This window comes from Ictalurus furcatus, chromosome 1, assembly GCF_023375685.1.
Source record: "Ictalurus furcatus strain D&B chromosome 1, Billie_1.0, whole genome shotgun sequence".
Classification (NCBI taxonomy): Eukaryota; Metazoa; Chordata; class Actinopteri; order Siluriformes; family Ictaluridae; genus Ictalurus; species Ictalurus furcatus.
In genome coordinates, this window is record NC_071255.1 from 36083670 (window position 1) to 36100189 (window position 16520).

The 16520-nt window shown below is 43.6% G+C and overlaps 1 protein-coding gene across 3 annotated transcripts in view; it reads right to left on the reverse strand.

The window, feature by feature from the left end:
- ntng1a (netrin g1a) overlaps positions 1-16520 on the reverse strand; it is a 185063-nt gene that overhangs the window by 58829 nt on the left and 109714 nt on the right. For all 3 annotated transcript variants that reach the window (XM_053622034.1, XM_053621951.1, XM_053622117.1), the window contains exon 4: positions 890-1062. In XM_053622034.1, coding sequence (XP_053478009.1) covers positions 890-1062 — 173 coding nt within the window. The remainder of the gene's footprint in view (positions 1-889; positions 1063-16520) is intronic.

Below are 16520 nucleotides of genomic sequence, written 5' to 3' on the forward strand. Positions count from 1 at the left end.
GAAATGGCGTGAGAGCCAGTCAGCACCCTTGAAATGCCACTGCACATGGGGTCCAATCACAGCATCAACACAGCAGCAAATCAGGACGCCTTGAAGGCCACAGGTCTGCGACCAACCGGGATGTTTGGAATGAGATAAATAAGGGACCGATCAGGATGCTTGGAATACCAAGACATAGTAGCTTATTAGTATTCTTGTATTGGCATGAAAGAGCGACCAATCAGGATTCTTGCATTGCCATAAAACAGCGACCAATCAGGATGCTTGGAATGCTACAACACAGTGGCCAATTAGGACACTTGGAATGCCATGAAACAGCGACCAATCAGGATTCTTGTATTGCCATAAAACAGCAGCCAATCAGGAGGTTTGGAATGCTACAACACAGTGGCCAATCAGGATGCTTGGAATGCCACAACACAGATGCCAATCCCAAAGACTTTTTAAACCAATACTAACTTTTCACTTGTTTTTATCTACATTATTAGCTTGTAATAATGAAATAAATAGTGTTTCATTAAATATGTAAATGTTTTTCCCCATATCATTATCAAGCATGTGTGTGTGTGTGTGTGTGTGTGCTGTACACTCTACTTCCTGTGGGCTGTAAGTAGGCTAATGGAGTAAGAGAGGAGGCGGGGGGGGGGGGGGGGGTGTTATAGGGAGGACAGTGTGGCTGGGACACACACACACACACACACACACACACAGTGATGGAGATTATTTTTATTTAATTCTGGAATCCATTTTTTAGAGCACAGCATTAGTTATTTATAGTAATATTAATGTTTATGAAATGAAATCCTCACAAAGATAGTAAACCTAACCTGTGTGTGTGTGTGCGTGTGTGTGTGTGTGTGTGTGTGTGTGTGTGTGTGTGTGTACTCACAGATATTAGCCGTGCCTTTAGGAATGGGCAGGTAGCTCCCGGCGCTCCAGGCTCGGCCCTGGTAGTTCCTCTTGCAGCGTCCGCAGTCGGGCCCCGTGGTGTTGTGCTCACACTCACAACTCAGCTTCTCCTTATCAAACACACAGCTGTTCGCATGCAGGTTACACTTACACCTACAGAGAGAGAGAGAGAGAGAGACAGAGAGAGAGAGAGAGAGAGAAGAAGAAACAGAATGTACAGTCAATTTCAGAAGTATCATTAATTCAAACCCTTGCAGTAAATAAAATAAATTGTTTTCAGTTTACTGGATCTATTTTGGTCTTGAAGCACTTCCTGTTTCTCAGGAGTAAAACTATCTGTGAGGTTTGCCCACATTATATCTTCCAAATTCCAACAGAGAATATTTTAAAAAGAAGATTTTCAGCCCTTTGTCTCTTTCTTCATCCATTTTTGACCATTTTGACCAAACAAGACATTTTCAGTTCATCCCTATTAAATCCAGCTTACTGACGTTAACTATATCGACGAGTCTAATGCTAGCTACGTCGGTCTAAGCTACACTGATAGATTTCACATTCATAAACTCAACACATTCTCCATTTACTGTCATAAAAAGCGACAACTAATGTGCACCAATGTGAGACAGGAGGAAGGGGGCGGGGCTTAGAGTTAATATCAGTGTTTAAAACATCTACACAACTGTCAATCATTCTAGATTCACATGTCGCTTGGTCCGTCTGACTTTTTTTATTTTTTAATTAGAAGAAACGAAAAGAATGATGCTCTTTTGGTGTGTTTCTGAGTGATAACTAGAGCTCGACCGATACGGGAGTTTACCCACACCGATAAACGATTAATCAACCGATAGATTTGAATATTGATACTGAATGAAAACAGAACACTCAGAGTAAAATATTGCTGAACTTTATTACGGAAATAAACAGTACTGACTGTACCGGGAAAATGTATGGTACTTTTTTAAAATGCTAGTTTTTATTTCGCCTCTAGAGGCCGCTCTCGTACAGTATAATGACAGCGGACCGTCCTCAGCCGCTCGGCAACGGACGTGACCGGGAAACACTATCGGTGTGGATTTTTACAGATAACTGCTAGTTCCAGTAACCGGTTATCGGTGTCGATTAATCACTCAATTAATCGATCAATCGGTCGAGCTCTAGTGATAACTCATAGCAGCGTACCCTGATGTTAAAATTCCGAGCTCATACGCAGGTTAGCAGGTCTGCTACTTTTAAAATGTTCGTTATCCATCACCATGAGGCTGAGCGTTCAAGATGAGACGTGATAATGACAGCGAAAGTAATTTTCTCCTCGCATACCTGCATTTACATTTTAGAGTTTAAAACACACCTGTTTACTACCATTCTTTCCATCCTCCGACTTTAAACACAACCTCATCTCTAAAGTGTGTGAGGGGAGCGTCGGGCATCGATTTGGATATCCTGCGTATTTCAGCTCGCAGGCATAAAAAGCAGAAGCGAAACCCGATGCGAGTGAGAGCAGCGATTTCTCTTCGGGTCGTTGATGGCTCACTGAGGTTCGCTGAGGCCTGTGGGGATTTTAAAACCCCGCACCAAGCATTTATCTCCTATCAGCCTTCTCAAACCACCCTGCTTTAAACCCCCACCTCTCTCTCTCTCTCTCTCTCTCTCCCTCTCTCTCTCTCTCGCTCCATGTAAAAATGCCAGCATTGTTTTTTCCAGCTGAGGAGGTCCAGAGGTCTCTCTACACATTACACATTTATCAGGTTACAAACTGTGCAGTCTTGATATGATTAATAAGATTAAAGGAATTTAAAAAAAAAAAAAAAACAACATTAATGCATAATGAAGTCATAGAAATGCAGGACAGAGTGTCTCTGTCGTATGAGGATTCATCGGCAGGCTTCAAACGTTTTAATGCGATTGTCAGATCGGCGCTCGCTTAGTTTTGATTTATACCGATGTTCTCGCGCTCAAGGTCGCGCTACAATTATGGACGAATGTATGAATGCTTGAAAAGGAGAGCTGAAAATTCGCAATGAGGATTTCAAAGTCACACTTTGAAATAAAAGACAGAACGAGGAAACCCAAAGCTGCTCAGGAAACTTGTTCACCTTTTGGTTCCTTAAGAAAAAAAAAAAAGTCGCCATTCCATATACATTATATCTAAGCAGTAAGAGGATGAACTATTATTACAGTTGCTTAATAATTAACTCGACACACTCTTTATTGCGTTACACTGTATGTATAGGTGTACTTTTTTCCAGATGTCCCATGTTTTTCTCAGTGATATTTATGGTGACCCATGCAACACAGTCACTGCATCTAAAACACAAAAACACAACACTGTTACATAATGAGAAGGTTGAGTCCGTCTACTCTGTACGACTGTTGCAGCCAGAAATGCTTGATTTTTCTACGGTGCCCCGCCCTTACAAAAGGATTTCAATTGAAAATGTATTCATTCGGGCGCCAGGTAGAATTAGGTCTACCCCAAACCTAAGAATTTAAACCAGGATAACTCGAAAGCCACCGGTTACACAAAAATAAATGTAAAGTCATGGAACTCACAAATTCACAAATGAATGCACACAACAGGGATTCAGGACAGTAAACAAATCCTCACAGCCTTTGATGTAGTTCATGCGGTACGTGGACTCGTATTGATCAACAGTCCATGGTTTCAAAAGTCTGTTCTTCGATAAAATATCAATGTAACCAACGACCAAAGTTATCCCACTGATTAACACGCATGAACAGATCGTCGCGTTCAGAAGTCGTCATATACACAAAAGGAGAAGGAAAACAAGGAACAAAAGAAAAGCGCTCGCTCCGAGCGTGACTTGAATGCGCATTTGAGGTGAGTAAATGAGAACGTTTGTGTGTTTGGGTGTGATTGTACGTGTGTGTTCGTCACTGATAGGAACGTAAAAAGGCCACAGAGGAAGCTTTTTGGGGAGCTTGAAGTGAAACTATGTTGGAATGAGTACCTGAAGTAAGACTTTAGGAACAGGAAACGCGCCACACTACAGCTGGTGTCTTGTCGGAAGGCTCCAAAAACGCGGCGGATAATCCCTTTTTGGTTCGTTCACTCAGTTGACTGTTCCAACCCGAAACAGCGTGCGTTTGGCTCCACGCAGGTAAACTTGACTGACTCAGCTTACTCGTAACGTTCACCTCCATGGAAATCCTTAATAACAGGCGTAAGATTTAGACGTGGATGAAGAGAAACGTGAGCCGTGACTGTCGCCTCAACTGCTGCATTTTGTTCCCAGCCTCAACCTCTTTTTTCTTCTCTTCTGTTTCTGTTCTGTCCTCCTTCTCTACCTTCTGCATCATCCTTTGTCTTTCTCCTAACAGGTCAGCTTCATTTCATTCATGTGATAGTAATTTCCCCCCCAGAGAAAACAACCCCCAGGTTGTGAGAGAGTCATATGGGTTAAAATCCCTGAAACTCAGTATCTTCATCTGAGGACTCTTGAAAGATTTCCTGGAGTCTTTGTTTTCCATGTAACTCCAAGTCATTGGCAGTGCGATAGCATGGTTTCAGGTTACAGACATGAGTGGTTCTGACATCTTCGCTGGTGGAGTCCAATGCTATTTGGTAGTTCAGAGGTTCCCTCTGCTTTATTACCCGATACAATCCTTTCCACTCAGGGGCTAATTTGGCACCGAGACTTTGTCGAGCACTGGATTGTGGAAAATTCCTCAACAAGACGTGATCTTTTTCCCTGAAGATGACTTCTCGTCTGTTTTTATTATAGTTCCTGACTTGAGCTGTGTGGTTTACCACATCGTAAGATGGATCAGAAGGTAAAAGGCTGTTTTCTTTAAGCTGAAGCAGTTTGTCCCCTGGACCTGGAAGCTTTTGGCCCAGTTGTAGTTCTGCAGGAGACATTCCAATACTCTCTTGGATGGCCGAGTTAACAGCAAAACGGAGCTCGGGTACATACTGGTCCCATTTTTTGTGGTTTTCCTCCACATAAGAAGCAATCATATATTTAATGGTGCAGTTTACTCTCTCCGTCATGTTCGTCTGTGGGGGGTACGCTGCCGGTAATTTTCGTACAGTGTTCCATTTTGAACACAATTCCCTGAAAATTGATAAGACAAATTGGGTTCCTCGATCGGATAAGATGAAGTCCGGCACACCCGAACGGGTAAAAATTTCTCTGCGGAGAATCATAGCAATGGTTTGTGCGCTTGCTTTACCCATTTGGAACATTTAAACCCAACAAGAGAAACAGTCTACACAGACTAAAAGGTATTCAAGGCGGTGTGGGCGGCTGCTTGGCAATGGTCCCATGACGTTCAATCCTAACATGTCAGTAGGACGTGTAGTTGTGCCTGTAGGTTTCCGATTGTCGTTCTTGTGTGTTTGGCACTTTATGCAACATTTGACAGAAGCCAGAAGACAATATTCTGTAGACGTTTGTAGGTTTTAAAGATACCTCCGTGTCCACTCAAAGGATTTGAATGGTAATGTTGAAGAATTGTCGGAATGAGGTTTTTGGGTAAGTACACTCTGTATTGAACTTGTCCTTTTGACAGTTGAGTCTTCCACAATCTCATATTGTCCTGGGGTGTCTGGATTGCTTTCTGCTATTGCTCTGAAGATCTTTTCAACTTCAGGGTCCTTATGTTGTTCTTCCCATGAGTCTACAGCAGTGGCGTCAATCTCGTTCTTCTGGTTGGTGAACAAGTTGCATGCAGGTGAGTTGGACATTCTGGAAAGGGCATCTGGTGCTGCATTGAGTTCGCCTTTTCTGCATTCTATGACAAAGTATAATTTTTGTAATTTCAGGGCAAATCGAATGAGACTGCTTGTAAGTTTTATTAGAGGAGATTACCCACTGAAGCGCAGAGTGATCAGTTACTACCGTGAACATTCGATGCTCCAGATAATGTTGCCATTTCTCAAGTGCCCAGACAACTACCAGACACTCTTTCTCTGTGACTGAGTCATTGGTTTCTGCCGGGTTTAGGCTTCTGCTGGCATAAGCTATGACTTCTTCCATCCCTTGTTCTTTTCATTGGGTTAACACAGGTCCTGTGTATACTGTGACGGGATGCTGCAAATTTGGATGATCAAGGATGGGGGATGAAGCCAAACATGTCTTGAGCTGCTCAAATGCCCATTGACATTGTTCTGACCAACGAAATGTTTTCCCCTTCTTTTTCAGAGCATTAATGGGTTCTGTAATTTGTGAAAAGTTAAGTATAAATCGGTGATACCATCCAGGTAGTCCAAGAAACCACTGTACCTCTTTGAGGTTGGTGGGTACTGGATAAGACCGAATGGCCTCTACTTTGCTTGGGTCTGCCATAATACCTTGAGTGGTTACTACATGGCCCAAGACTGAAATTTCTTAGAGGCAGAATTGACTTTTCCTTAAGTTGATGGTCAATTCCACTTCTTGTAACCGGTGGAAGAGAGTCTGGAGATCTTGTAGATGCTAAGTTAGGTCTGATGAATAGATGATTATATAATCAATGTAGACAAAACACAGTTCTCCTCACAATTCTCCTGATATTGTCTCCATTAACCTTTGGAAGGTTGTGGTTAAACCCAAAAGGCATAACGTTAAATTGAAAAAGTCCTTAAGGAATGCTGAAGGCAGTTTTTTGTTTACTTGAAGGGTCCATGGCCACTTGCCAATAAACGCTATTGAGGGTCTACTGTGGAGAAAATAGCAGCGCCTGCAAGGGATTCGAGGATATTGGCAATGTTCAGCAAGGTGTACGCATCACTTTGTGTTATGGCATTTAACTTCCTGTAATCTTTGCAGTATCTCATGCTGCCATCTTTCTTGCGGACTAGAACGACTGGAGAGACCCAACCCGAGCATGATGGTTCCACAATTCCTGTCTCAAGCATCTCTTCCAGTTGTTATTTACCAGAGCTTGCTTGACAGGGGACATGCAGTAAGGTCTCTGTTTAATAGGTACTCGCTGGCTTATGTAGATGCAATGTTGCAGAACATCGGCACGTCCAAGTTGAAGTGTGCATACTTGCATGCTCATCTCCAAGATTTCGTGTTCAGGTAACTTCTTTACATTTACATTACATTTATTTATTTAGCAGACGCTTTTATCTAAAGAGACTTACAAATGAGGAAATACAAGCAAAGCGATACATCAAGCAGAGAACAATGCAAGTAGTGCTACTGTACAAGCTCTTTTAATTGAGTTCTAGAAAAGCAAAGTGCACAGAGTCGAGGTGTACAGTGAGGGAAAAAAGTATTTGATCCCCTGCTGATTTTGTACGTTTGCACACTGACAAAGAAATGATCAGTCTATAATTTTAATGGTGGATTTATTTGAACAGTGAGAGACAGAATAACAACAAGAAAATCCAGAAAAACGCATGTCAAAAATGTTATAAATTGATTTGCATTTTAATGAGGGAAATATGTATTTGACCCCCTCACAATCAGAAAGATTTCTGGCTCCCAGGTGTCTTTTATACAGGAAACAAGCTGAGATTAGGAGCACACTCTTAAAGGGAGTGCTCCTAATCTCAGCTTGTTACCTGTATAAAAGACACCTGTCCACAGAAGCAATCAATCAATCAGATTCCAAACTCTCCACCATGGCCAAGACCAAAGAGCTCTCCAAGGATGTCAGGGACAAGATTGTAGACCTACACAAGTCTGGAATGGGCTACAAGACCATTGCCAAGCAGCTTGGTGAGAAGGTGACAACAGTTGGTGCGATTATTCGCAAATGGAAGAAACACAAAAGAACTGTCAATCTCCCTCGGCCTGGGGCTCCACGCAAGATCTCACCTCGTGGAGTTGCAATGATCATGAGAACAGTGAGGAATCAGCCCAGAACTACATGGGAGGATCTTGTCAATGATCTCAAGGCAGCTGGGACCATAGTCACCAAGAAAACAATTGGTAACACATTACGCCGTGAAGGACTAAAATCCTGCAGCGCCCGCAAGGTCCCCCTGAAAGCACATATACATGCCCGTCTGAAGTTTGCCAATGAACATCTGAATGATTCAGAGGACAACTGGGTGAAAGTGTTGTGGTCAGATGAGACCAAAATGGAGCTCTTTGGCATCAACTCAACTCGCCGTGTTTGGAGGAGGAGGAATGCTGCCTATGACCCCAAGAACACCATCCCCACCGTCAAACATGGAGGTGGAAACATTATGCTTTGGTGGTGTTTTTCTGCTAATGGGACAGGACAACTTCACCGCATCAAAGGGACGATGGATGGGGCCATGTACCGTCAAATCCAGGGTGAGAACCTCCTTCCCTCAGCCAGGGCATTGAAAATGGGTCGTGGATGGGTATGACAATGACCCAAAATACACGGCCAAGGCAACAAAGGAGTGGCTCAAGAAGAAGCACATTAAGGTCCTGGAGTGGCCTAGCCAGTCTCCAGACCTTAATCCCATAGAAAATCTGTGGAGGGAGCTGAAGGTTCGAGTTGCCAAACGTCAGCCTCGAAACCTTAATGACTTGGAGAAGATCTGCAAAGAGGAGTGGGACAAAATCCCTCCTGAGATGTGTGCAAACCTGGTGGCCAACTACAAGAAACGTCTGACCTCTGAGATTGCCAACAAGGGTTTTGCCACCAAGTACTAAGTCATGTTTTGCAGAGGGGTCAAATACATATTTCCCTCATTAAAATGCAAATCAATTTATAACATTTTTGACATGCGTTTTTCTGGATTTTTTTGTTGTTATTCTGTCTCTCACTGTTCAAATAAATCCACCATTAAAATTATAGACTGATCATTTCTTTGTCAGTGGGCAAACGTACAAAATCAGCAGGGGATCAAATACTTTTTTCCCTCACTGTAAGTGCCAGAGTACTTTATAATTTTTTTTATTTAAAGGATAATGTGGGGTTGGCGTTTTAGGGGTTAGTTAAATTCATGGAAGAGGTGGGTCTTTAGCTGTTTTTTGAAGATACAGACAGATTCTGACATCCGGATTGAGGTTGGAAGTTCATTCCACCACTGAGGGACTGTTAGTGTGAAGGTTCTGGAAAGGGATCTTGAGCCACGCTGAGTGGGAACTACTAAATGTCAGTCGTTAACCGATCGCAGATTGCGTGAGGGAACGTAAGCCTTCAGGAGAGAGTTGAGGTAGGAGGTGCTGTTCCAGACAAGGTCTTGTACGTGAGCATCAAAGCTTTGAATTTGATACGGCCGGCTACAGGAAGCCAGTGGAGGGAGATGAAGAGGGGTGTGACGTGGGTTCTCTTGGGCTGGTTGAAGACGAGGTGTGCTGCTGCATTCTGAATCATCTGAAGGGGTTTGATGGAGCTGCTGGGAGGGCCGAGAGTAGTGCGTTGCAGTTGTCCAGTTTTGAGATAACAAGAGCCTGGGCTAGTATCTGTGTAGCCTGTTCAGTGAGGTAGGGTCTAATGTTCTTGATGTTGTACAGGATGAACCTACAGGACTGTGCAGTTGTTGAAATGTGGTCTGTAAAGGTCAAGCTGTCTCCCAAAGTCACCCCAAGGTTCCTGGCTGTCCTGGTTGGTTTAAGTGTGGTTGACCCGAGGTGTGCAGTGAGGTTGTGGTTGATTGAGGGGCAGACTGGGATGACAAGAAGCTCAGTTTTGAATCTTCATAACTTCTTGGTTTTTGTTTTCGTTTTAGGTATGGTTTTTGCGGTTACAGCATTATTGGTTGGTTGGCTTCCATGTTTATGGGATTGAAATATCCTTTTGTTCTCAGGTGGGTGCTGTGGATTCTCAGGAGTGGATGAATAATGCAGAGGTGCATGTTATCTGGGTGCCTGATATCCTTTGCATCTCCAGCATGGTACAGAAGATGATTTGTCAGCAGTTCTGTTTGGAGGCCTTTGTGACACATGAAATGATGCTCGACTCACACAAGTTCCATACTTCAATTTTTGCTCGTAGTCTTTCTCCAGTTGATGACCCAACTTTACGAGTTCTCCCACTGTTTTGACACGACTACGTAACTGACTAGCCAAGTGATGTTTTGTTTTTGAGAATCATTTTGACCAGCTCTGTTTCTGCTAAGGTTGGTTTCCAACGTTTGCAGAGGCCTCTGTATGTGAAAGCAAAACCTCGAATTGTCTCTTTTTCTCCTCGTGTTCGGTGACGGACTCGTTCCGCCAACTCATCTTCATAATCTCCTGACAGAAAAGCAGAAAGAAAAGCTGTTTCAAACTCATCCCAAGTGGTTATCTCTCCCCAAAATCTTTGATGCAACTTGCAGGGTCTTTTTTTTTTCTTTTTACGGAAAACTACTCGAGTTGGCGAAATCACTATCGCACGAAATTGTTTTGCACACTCTTTCGCAGTGGTGTTAGTTGGTAAATGAGACCTTTTCGCTGTAGTCATGTTCGACAAACATGAATCGAAGAAGGCTTGAGCTGAAGGCACGTTGTGATGACGTCACATGACGTGTCTTGGCTCAAATCTGTGGAAAATGGAGTTTGTTTGGTTTTGCAATGATTTCTGCGATCGCAAAATTGCATAATCCTGGAGGGACTGGTTGCGGTTCACAATAAGACAGGACTACGCACTTCCCGTAGATGGGTTTATCTGCAGATCGCCATCACGGGTCGTTAAATGGCGCCACAGCTTTCCTGGCTTCAAACTTCAGTTTGCTGGCAAATAAGGCACATTGGCCAGGCATCTTGATTAGTGTTGGGATAATTAACAAATCACTGCCATCGTCTCGTGTGTTTCCTCTCGCTCGCTCTGAAAGATGGCAAACATTTTCAGCTGTTTGTAGGGCTGCTCCCTCACAGTATTTTCTCATTTTCTAGGAAAAGAAACTCACCTCAATGCTACAACAAGTTTAGCGCTTAACAGTTTCCCCGGACATGAACCCGTTTGGATTAAAGTAGATCTGAGAGAAACGTATTACGTATCTGAAAACCCACTTAAAATTGAGGTCATGTGCAGGGACATTGTCATCTGCAGTATCTGAAGAAGCCTGTTAAAAATGATTTCCTTATTTGTTCTCTGCAACCCAATTTGTTTTTTGCCTCAGGGGTCGCCCCGGGGTCTGACAAGCTGTGCTGTACAGGATAGTGCACTGGTGTGATGTCATTTTAGTGGACCTCTATTGTTAGCATGAAGCAAAGAAGCAAAGAAAATGTTAGCATTAGTTTATAACTACACTCTTAGGAAACAAAAACATAGACTCTAGACCCCTACAGAGGTTTCGTCATGCTAGGAAAAAACCCTTTAAGGTTCTGTCTAGGACCCAACAAAACAGGTTTTCTGTATCCGACAAAGAATTAAGTAAAACCACTGGCAAATGTGTGGGATTATGTGCGGGAATGAGTGTGTGAACCAGGATAAAACACTTACACACTTAACTTAATACTTATTGAATACACTGCAGCTACTACATATAGTCAGAGAGAGAGACAGAGAGAGAGAGAGAGAGAGAGACAGATAGACAGACAGAGAGATAGACATCTGGCCATGTCGATCGGTTAATGTCTGGCTTCCGGCTCTAAGATACTTAGCGTGAGCTTGCCAATTAAATAAAACGTGATACACATCCAGAATGCATGACGGTAATTAAAACCCATTACAGAGAGAGATATATAGATAGAGAGACAGACAGATAGAGAGACAGACACATGCATGTGCAGGTATGCCCGACTCCTGGACGACAGACAGACACACACACACACACACACACACACACACACACACACACACCGGTGTACGTGCAGTGCATAAACGGCAGTCCATTATTCTCCACACGGCCTCATTTACATCTCATTATCCACAGGGCCTTGTCCTCTTCACTGTCTGTGCTGCACCTCATGCACCCTACACACACACACACACACACACACACACAGCACTTCCTGATTCGAACAGACGCCCGTCGCACCACGTAACTGTAATAACCTTGAGGAATGTCGGTAAACACACACACACACATCGTGAGTGCCAAGTTAACAAAGCGACATCGAAATCCCCCACAATGCTACAAGAACCCTCAGACACACACGTTACAGTTACACAAAGCAATTAAAGCATGTAAACACTCACGCCCTCATCCTTTAGCCTTGGGTTTTTATTGCCCTTATTTGGTCATCACTTCCTGTCCATATTAACTCTCAGAAGCTCTGTTGATTCATTTCGAGTGCTCTTTGGCTTTGACCTGTGTAGCAGTTTGACAACGCTAACCCTGTTTGCCTGTTTCCAGAGCTGACACACACACACACACACACACACACACACACACAATGGGAGTGTGTTCACACTGAGGTGTAGCAAACTATTAACGCAGATAATTAGAGGAGTAAAGTGTGAGATATGTTTTACACTCGCACGCTGTAAGAAAAAGTTGGCGGAGCCATCAGAGGGCGGAGCCATCAGAGGGTGGAGCCATCAGAGGGCGGAGCATTTCGATTGCTTTTCGATTATTGTTCGGAACGAGAAGTGTAGTCATGCGACACACAATTTATTTCATTACTATTTTCAGACATATCAGTTTGCTTGTAAGCTTTACATGTCAGTTATACCAACAAAGTTTTGGCACCATTACACCGCCCTTTCATCATCATCGGGCAGTCCATTACCAAATATAACGCTCGTGAGGGATGGGTACCTGATCTATACTGGCACTAATAGGAACTAATGGTACTCAGCTGTGGGGAGAGCAGTACTGTGAAGAATGTAAATAACGACCAATCACAATCCAGAATTCAGCAGCACTGTAATCAGAGACATGTTTAAAGTGGCCAGCGTTTGCAAACTGACTCAAGTCTAGTGAATATTCCTACTAAAAACATTCATTTCTATTTTTATTTTTACAAAATTGGATAGTGATGATTTTATTTAGTGTTCACAGTGTGTTATTCTCAGTGTGTGTGTGTGTGTGTGTGTGTGTTACTCATAATGCAATCCTCACATTACCCGTAAGTACCCATAATAGGAATAGATTTGGGGATTTATTTCTAACTGAACAGCACATCACCGCTGAAATGACGAGAAAACAGATATGAAATCTATCAAATCTGAAGCAGTGCACGCTACAGAGACTTATCCCCACGCGTACGTTTCGTCCTCGTGTTTTCGCCCAGCGTTCCTCCCTCCTTCAGAGCGCGCGTCTATTACGAATGCGCATTTTGTTTGTCTCTTGTTTCAATGAGACACATAGCCTTGGGCAGTACCGAGAATCTCCTTCAGAGGTTGCAGGATGAATTCACAGAAATTACCCACGAGGCCATGTGCTCCGGTCGCTCAGACACCTTAATGCGGTGACAATGGAGATCAATGCCGCTCAGCTTGAGGAGAAAAAGTTTAAAATCCTCCTTGAAAGACAAGAGAGTTATCGGTCTTGTGTAGACAGTGGCGCTGTGCTTGAGAACCGAGTCCTCCTTCATCGTGGCCTTGAGAGCGTGTGTATGGCATCTGCGTTAATAGATTTATTCAGGACGGACCGACGGGAGGCTCGCTGATCATTAAAGAGATCTGAAGATGGACCGAAGAATGGAACCATCCGATTGGCTGTCTAAGGCATTTGAAGAAAAATGCCTTTTTTTTCTAGCATTATATGAATAGATTTGAGTCTGTCTGTCTGTGTCTGTCTGTCTGTCTGTCTGTCTGCTCTTCTATTTCTCATCTTTCTGCAGATGTTTAGTGTGTAGTAGCATTACCCAAGTAAACTTTACCCATCTCTCTCAGCTCATCTCTACTCTCAGCTCATTTCTCTATCAGCTCGTCGTTCAGCTCGTCTCTCTCGGTGTGTCTCTCTAAGCTCATCTGTCTCTCAGCTTGTCTCTCTCTCTCAGCTCATCTCTCTCTAAGCTTGTCTCTCTATCAGCTTGTCTCTCTCTCTCAGCTCATCTCTCTCTAAGCTTGTCTCTCTATAAGCTTGTCTCTCTCTCTCAGCTCATCTCTCTCTAAGCTTGTCTCATTTTAAGTTCATCTCTCTCTAAGCTCATCTCTCTCTCAGTTCATCTCTCTCTCAGCTTATCTCTCTCTCAGCCTGTCTCTCTCTAAGCTCATCTCTCTCTCAGCTCATCTCTCTCTCTCAGCTTATCTCTCTCTCAGCCTGTCTCTCTCTCAGCTTATCTCTCTCTCCACTTGTCTCTCTCTCTCTTTCAGCTCATCTCTCTCTCAGCTTGTCTCTCTCTCTCTCACCTCATCTCTCTCGAAGCTTGTCTCATTTTAAGTTCATCTCTCTCAGCTTGTCTCTCTCTCAGCTTGTCTCTCTGTAAGCTTGTCTCATTTTAAGTTCATCTCTCTCTCAGCTCATCTCTCTCTCAGCTTGTCTCTCTCTCAGCCTGTCTCTCTCTTAGCTTATCTCTCTCTCCGCTTGTCTCTCTCTCTTTCGGCTCATCTCTCTCTCAGCTTCTCTCTCTCTCACCTCATCTCTCTCTAAGCTTGTCTCATTTTTAGTTCATCTCTCTCTAAGCTTGTCTCTCTCTCTCAGCTCATCTCTCCCTAAGCTTGTCTCATTTTAAGTTCATCTCTCTCTAAGCTTGTCTCTCTCTCAACTTATCTCTCTCTCAGCTTGTCTCTCTCTCAGCTCATCTCTCTCTCAGCTTATCTCTCTCTCAGCTTGTCTCTCTCTCAGCTTATCTCTCTCTCAGCTCTCTCTAAGCTTGTCTCATTTTAAGTTCATCTCTCTTTAAGCTCGTCTCTCTCTCAGCTCATCTCTCTCTCAGCTTGTCTCTCTCTCTCAGCTCATCTCTCTCTCAGCTTGTCTCGCTCTCAGCTTGTCTCTCTCCCTCAACTTGTCTCTCTCTCAGCTTGTCTCGCTCTCAGCTTGTCTCTCTCTCTCTCAACTTGTCTCTCTCTCAGCTTACCTCGCTCTGCTCATCTCTTTCAACTTGTCTCTCTCAGCTCATTTCTCTGAACTCATCTCTCCCTCAGCTCATCTCTTAGCATCTCTCTCTATCTCTATGCATGTCTCTCTCTCTCACTTTTTTTCTCAGCTAATCTTTTAGCTCATCTCTGCCTCAGCTTAGTTAAATGATAGTTAAATTGAGATTGAGCAGTGCTGAATAAAACACACACACACACACACACACACACACACACACACACACACACAGGCTTGCTGATCTAACCAGACCGTGGTGTAGAGAGAGAGCAGCTCGGCCCTCAGCGCACGTTAAAACACTCAGGCAATTAAATGCAATGAAAGCGTGCAGGTGTTGTTGTAACACAGCAGAGCGGCTCACCGAATAAATGTTTTGCACGAGTCAGCATATCAAAAAAAATCCTCATCTCACAAATGAGAGGGAGGTAATCGAGGGGAAAAACATGCGCTCTCACACACACACACACACACACACACACACACACACACACACACACAGTATCCGCTGTTGACATTACACAGCAGCAAACTGAAGCCGAACCACATCCGTAGTGAGGGTTAACAAAGCCCTGTGTTCGCCTACGGTTTACAACAGAGTAAAAAAACAGCACAGCCTACATACTCAGCTGCCAGTTTATTAGGTACACCAGTTCCATTTTATATGAAGTGTCTGTAATACCTGTGTAGTTAACTGCAACCATCATGCTACAGATGCATTACAGCAGCACGTGTGAATCAACTGGAGAAAGCCATCGATTGATTTTTAATTTGATTTTAGCGCTTTTAACAATAAACATAATCACAAAGCACAAAGCTTTCCAGAAATCTGGATGTACTCATAGGTCCCTAATAAACGAGGCACAAGTAAGAAACCTAGAGAGGAAGTCCAAACCCTTCCACCAATATTTACACGGGGAAAGTTCCTTAATGTTCAGAGACGGGCTAAACATGTGCACTGTCCGAGAGGCGTGCAGTCGATGTTTCCGAGATTGCCGGATTGTTCTCGAGTAGAAGCACCCACGTTAATAAAGTAATGCCAGTGTTTTTGTTATTTCGACGTGCCCTCCTGTGAAGATAACGTACCCACAGTTTGAAGGACGTTCTGACCAGGCACTCATCTGCTACACTTTAAGTCCGTTCATAAATCTATCCATGAAAAAGCCAGTCCTCCGGATGAGCACCATCTCAGATTACGGGGACGTGTCAGGTCTGTGGTCAAGGCTTGGGGATACTCAGCAGAATGTTGTGTGGTCAAATCCCAGCAGCATCAAGCTGCCACTGTTGAGTCTTAGAGCCAGACCTCTTACCTCTTAGTTCTGGATAAAAGCGTGAGACAAATGAGCCAATGTACTGCTTCTCACTCAAGCTGATACTGCTAAAAGATAATGCACTGCACACACAGAATTTGTGTACAACACAACGTATTGTTCCACATGTTGCTGATAGAAGAGCTCTATACGAACATTAGTCCAGGTATCAAAATCAAAGAGGTATGCATTTAATAAAATATGCAAATGTCACGTAATTCCCCTTTCAGTGTGTGCTGTGGATTTCGGCTCGGTTTGTAGAGCGGGTCGTCCACTAATCGTAGGGTCGGAGGTTCGATTTCCGGCCCACGTGACTCCACATACCGAAGTGTCCTTGGGCAAGAACCATAAGTTGCTCCCGATGGCAAGTTAGCGCCTTGCATGGGAGCTCTACTACCACTGGTGTGTGAGTGTGTGAGTGAATGAGAACCAGTGTAAAGCACTTTGTAGAACTGCTAAGGTTAAAAAAGTGCAATATAAGTGCAGACCATTTGCACAGCGTGGTTCTCAGCACGAATCAGTGC